The sequence below is a fragment of the Telopea speciosissima genome, chromosome 6 (genome assembly GCF_018873765.1).
Source record: "Telopea speciosissima isolate NSW1024214 ecotype Mountain lineage chromosome 6, Tspe_v1, whole genome shotgun sequence".
NCBI lineage: Eukaryota > Viridiplantae > Streptophyta > Magnoliopsida > Proteales > Proteaceae > Telopea > Telopea speciosissima.
Genome location: NC_057921.1, coordinates 65,098,481 through 65,104,480, shown reverse-complemented (window position 1 = coordinate 65,104,480; position 6,000 = coordinate 65,098,481). Strand labels below are relative to the sequence as shown.

General features: G+C 37.4%; 1 protein-coding gene across 1 annotated transcript; it reads left to right on the top strand.

Annotated features, from left to right (window-relative positions):
• Positions 1 to 2,181: 2,181 nt before the first annotated feature.
• Positions 2,182 to 4,138, top strand: LOC122664603 (acyl-lipid (9-3)-desaturase-like). The gene has a single exon (XM_043860494.1). It carries the CDS (start codon positions 2,368 to 2,370, stop codon positions 3,706 to 3,708), a length of 1,341 nt encoding a protein of 446 aa, XP_043716429.1. The 5' UTR covers positions 2,182 to 2,367; the 3' UTR covers positions 3,709 to 4,138.
• The last annotated feature ends 1,862 nt before the right edge of the window (positions 4,139 to 6,000 follow it).

The following is a 6,000-nucleotide window of genomic DNA, read 5'->3' as shown; positions in this document are numbered from 1 at the left end:
AATTAGAAATTCAATCGAATACACCCTACTAATCTACTTATGTCCATGCATGTGTACTATTTTTTTATTTTATTTTATTTCTTGTTTTGGTATTTGGTGGTAAACATGCATGTGTACCAATTATTTAACAATAGTGTGTACTCTCTCAATTCCAAACATAAATGAACGATTTAGGCTATATTTGATATGCAGCTAATGCATTCTACGAAATCATACCAAACACAACATTAATTAATCTTTCATCTATAATCTTAAATATTTGGTCCCACTATTTATTTAATTGTATATTGATCATCTGATATTATCAACTTCAACATTTTGTGGTCCCGAGCACCCAACCCTCTAACACTCTCAACTCTAAATCAAGGTTAACGAAATTGAACTATATGATCATACTTTTGTTAGGTAAGTGTCTTTATGTGTTTTCCGTTCTATTAATTCTGGTATTTGGAGTTGCTTTTGAGAAAGGCACTTATATGTTGGAGAAGAGGTTAATACGATTATAATGAGAATTTAAGAGTAGGGTTCCTTGCAGAGACGTATTGCTCCTCCCTCATGTTTTGTGGTGTTTCACACATGCACGTGGAGTTAAGTCATCGAAAGGTTTTTAGTTTTTTGAATGGTTGTACCCTTTTGTAAAGGCATTTCCAAGGGATCTACACCTCTATAAAATGGACATCAATGTCCCTAGCCTTTGAGAGACAATTCTTAAGTGACATTTACTCACAAAAGCTCTCACTCTTGTCTTTGTTAAATTTTAATGTACAATTACACATTGGTTTCCATCATTTACTAACGTTTCTTTCCTTTTTCTTTGTGAGTTTGAGCACAACTTTGTAAGACTCGAAGGCGTTTTGCAGTAAAAGAGTGCATTACTATTGTCGAAAGCCATAAGACTATTGTATCATGGAGACCAATTCACATTCACCCAACTGTACCATTAGAGGGCGTCTGTGGTCTTAAGAAAAATGACCATTGGTGTACCTCAACCTACATTTTTGTTTTGTTCATTCTAATTTTTTCTAGAGGAAACACACTTTCTTTATAACATAAAAGACTGAGTTTCCCACAACCCACTATGAATGGGATCCCATTCATCGAGGGGCGGGAATGGGTATCGGGAGGATATTTTGGAACATACTGAAACCCTAAGTTGGTGGGTGAACCGTCATTTATAAACAACAACAACAACAAATACAACCTTATGCCAACTTAATGGGATCAGCTACATGAATCCAAAACAAACAAAAAAAAGAAATACTATTAGGAAAAGGTAGAGGGTAATGAGGAGATGGAAAAAGAACATTGATAAATAAAAGATGGAAATTAAAAAAAAAAGGATAAAAAGAAAAAAGAAAAACAGAAAGAGACATGAAAATTAGAGGAAAAATATACAACCTAACAAGTCATGAAAATCTCAACTAAAAAGAGTTTGCTACATGGATCTTTACCCTTCAATAGAATCTATCTGAAGTCATACTTGATACAAGACCTAAACCTTCCTCATAACTTTGTTATGTAAAATTACTCTCAATAGTCTTTACAATACTTTTACGATTTTGAATTTTGAAAGTGTTTGGATTTTGGATTTATTTTGTATGGTAGATTTTATAAAATTATTAATTTCTGTTTGGTATGATTTATTGTAATGCATACCAAACATAATCTTAAATTTAAAAAAATATATATATAAAAATAGATGGAGAGAAAGAGAGAGAGAGATTTCTACACGGTCAGAATCGGAGAGAAATTCAGCGTGAATCACTGAATCCTAGTATTTATTAAATGCGGGGAAGAAGATTGGAGAATGCATAAAGACAACGCATGCTTCCTTTGTTTGTTTGTGATTTCTGATAACGTTACGTTCCCCGTTTCATTTTATATTTAATAAATATCCTCTATTAGTATTAGGTTATAATTTTCAAATAAAAAAATATTTACTTAAAATTTGCTGGAGTGGAAGGTGGTAGGTAGTTGCTGGGTACAAACCCTATTCCTACCAAAGTACGGTCATAAATCGATTCTCCTGCTTCAACCAGGGTAGGGTTAACCTCTGGTTCAAAATTAGATATTTTTTTGGTTGTGGTAACTCCTATGCCAACCTGTAATCTCAACGGTCCCACTTCTCGTCCCCATCCTTATATATAAATAGGACAGTTTTGCTAAACAATGAGAGGAGAGGAAACAAATCTTACATTCGACACTTGTATCTATTTCATGAAAACCACCCCTTGCATCTCTTCCTCTCTCGACGCAGGAAGGAAGAGATAGAGGGAAACAGCTCTGTTTATTCTTAGATTTTCTTTTCTTCTGGTTGTGAAGTTTCATTAGAGATCTTTTGGGGTTTTTTTTTTCTGGTTTGCTTTAATGGCGGACGCCAAGATGTACGTTTCAACAGATGAGCTCAAAAACCATAACAAACCTGGAGATCTGTGGATCTCGATACAGGGGAAGGTGTATGATGTCACGGATTGGGTTAAAGATCATCCAGGCGGTGAGCTTCCGCTTTTAAATCTCGCCGGTCAGGATGTTACCGATGCTTTTGTTGCTTATCATCCTGGCTCTGTTTGGAAACTTCTCGATCGATTCTATGTTGGGCACTTGAAAGATTATCAAGTTTCTGAGGCTTCCAAGGATTACAGAAGACTTGTTTCGGAGTTTTCTAAACTTGGTTTGTTTGAAAGAAAAGGGCATATTACCTTCTTTTCGCTTTGTTTTATGGCAATGTTGTTAGCCGTTATCGTTTGTGGTGTCTTATATTCTAAGAATGTCTGGGTTCATCTGGCATGCGGTGGTCTGATGGGGTTTCTCTGGATTCAGAGCGGATGGATCGGACACGATTCTGGGCATTACCAGATCATGACGGGACCTCGTCTCAACCGATTTGCACAGATCCTTGCAGGAAATTGTCTTACAGGCATTAGCATTGGGTGGTGGAAGTGGAACCACAATGCCCATCACATTGCCTGTAACAGTCTGGATTTCGATCCCGATCTTCAGCACATCCCCTTTTTTGCCGTCTCTTCAGCCTTATTTAACTCGCTCACATCCTGCTTCTATGACAGGAAGATGACTTTTGATCCTATCGCCAGATTTCTGGTGAGTTACCAGCATTGGACTTTCTACCCTGTTATGGTCTTTGCTCGTTTTAATCTGTTTGCCCAGTCGATATTTTTGTTGACGTCGAAGCGAAATGTCCCGAATAGAGCACAGGAGATTATTGGGGTCTTGGTTTTCTGGGTCTGGTACCCTCTACTTGTTTCATACCTCCCCAATTGGGGTGAGATGTTGATGTTCGTGCTTGCAGGTTTGGTCGTTACTGCAACTCAACATCTTCAGTTTACCTTGAACCATTTTTCAACAGAGGTATACGTGGGCCCACCTCGTGGAAATGACTGGTTTGAGAAGCAGACGATGGGCACGCTCGACATCGCTTGCCCATCATGGATGGATTGGGCTCATGGAGGATTGCAGTTTCAGGTTGAGCATCACTTGTTCCCCCGCTTACCTCGGTGTCATTTCAGGAAGATTGCTCCCACTGTGAGGGATCTCTGCAAGAAGCACAATCTGCCTTACAATAGTGTTTCATTCTGGGAAGCTAACAAGAAGACCATTGCGACTCTTAGCACTGCTGCGTTGCAGGCTCGGGATCTCTCAAACCCTGTTCCTAGGAATTTGGTCTGGGAAGCACTTAACACTCATGGTTGATGTTTCCCAATTATTGGGACCCTACTGTTGACTCCACCAAGCGCCGAGAGCGGATCATCCAGTGTCTATGGATGGAGCACCCCAGCTTAGTCATTGCTTGCAGATGTGGATCATTTTTCTTCTATCTCGGTACTCATAGATTTCGATCTTGACCCTTATAGATTGAGGTTTCAAATTCCATACATTTGTTTTTGCAAGTTTCTTTAATTTCTTTTTATGTCTATGTGCGATGGAGATAAAGGTTTAGTGGAGGTACTTAATTGTATTCAACTATGACAGAGTTCTCTATGATTTTATTAGCTTGTTTATTTGGATTATATAATGTTTATGTAGTTGTCTAGCCTCTGTTGGGAGATACAACCTGTTAAGGTCAATGGATGTGGTATTTGAAATTTTGGATCTCTTCCGATGTTATTATTGTTTGATTCAAGATGGGTTTGAAATCAGCAGCTTTTACGTTTCTTTTCTGAAATTAGATTTAAAATTTCATTTTTATTATCTTCGAGCAGAGAAGTTATGATCTTCGTACATTCTTTCTAAACTTTAGATGTATCTTCTACTTCTTTGAACTCAACTCTTTCCATATTGTATTGCTCAAACTGTGGTGTAGATTTCTAAGGAAGAAATTTAGATTGCTCTATACTATTTAACTGGCTTGACCCCTGCATTTAATCGATCTTTGTTATATGGACTTCCTTGGACATTGAACCCAGAAAATAATGAAGTTGTTCTGTAGGTCTTTCCTTCCTTTCACCAAATTTGTAGTGCACTTCCCCATTCCCAGCCAAAATTGCATACTTGATTTTGGTGTTTGGATTGTCCAATTGTGAAAGAGGGTTTCTCTATGATAGCTGAATCCATTTTAGCTTGTATTCCCAAAGTGTACTGGTAGGATACATACTTTAAAAAAAATTTAAAAAAAAAATCATAGTTAAAAGTAAAGTTACTAAACAACATATTTATGTGAACCATCAGGAACAGAATGAACTGCATGCTCTGGTACTGCTACAAGGCAAAACAAACTGGGTACAGTGTCCCTGGTGCCTTAATGCTACACACCAACCTTCAGGTTGTGTGTTAGATGTTAGTTTACCTACTTAAACTGAAAGCCTAAAATGAGGATTATTTTGTACTTGTACATATATTTTTTAAGATTTCCCAAATACCTTAACAGTTCCACCTGTCATACCTATTGAAGCTTTCCATCAGTGAGCTTTTTTTCTTTCCTAGCTTCTGTATGCTATGTAGAACAGGGTTGCAAGTGAGGGTCCATTTTTCTTGGTTTATTGGTTTAAAGCATGTCATTATACTGAGTTTGGGATGATAAAGGATGGAGTTGAAACTCATGTTACGGCAGTTCACTGCATAGAGGACTGTCACCTACATTATTGGATATGGACAAGTCCCACTTGTTGTTCAAGACACTTCTAAATCCATAACAGATGATATGTGATCAAGATGTATAATGATTAACTTTGAAGGTTATATTGTTCAAATTGTTATCTTAAACCGAACCGTAAATGGCAACAATTATCTTTAACTCAAATATCTTATCAATCCTTAATGGTTTGTCAAGGTCTTAATCAGATTCTGTTCTGGTCCTTATCATACCATAACAGATGATAATGATTAAGATGTATAATGATGAACTTTGAAGTTTGTATTGTTCAAATTGGATTTATCTTAAACCGTGTAAATGGCACACGAATAACATGATTTGTTAACTCAAATATCTTATCATTCCTTAATGGTTTTGTCAAGGTCTTAATCAGATTCCTGCAAATTCATGGTCCTCATCATACCATGTTTCCTTTGAGTGAATTCTCGTTTCAGTGAAGTATATTTTTCATCCTAATGGGTCCTTTTAGCCTGATTACTATGTGATAGTTTAGGCACTCATTGTATTCAATTTGGTATCTCAAATCTCCCAGTGAATCTCCATGTAAGGCTGTAACTGAGCTGGAGGAAATTCCTATCAATAGCTCAAATGCCCTCAAAACAGGTCTGCTTTATCTGTGTATTATGTGCAAATGATGGATGATGTAGGCTAAATCACCAAGAGAAACAAAAAAAATCTCAGGATCACACATTGTTCATGATAAGCTGAGGATGTAGCCATTAGTTAGGTCTCTGAATTTTTTACCCGGGCCAGACTGGACTGTGCAAACTGCCCCAGCAAGCTGAGGGTTGGCTGGACTCAGGCTACCCTGTGCACAACCTAATACTAGCACAGGGCATAACATATCACTAGGAGGGACCTGGTTAGGCTTACACCCCCATGATCCATTGTTT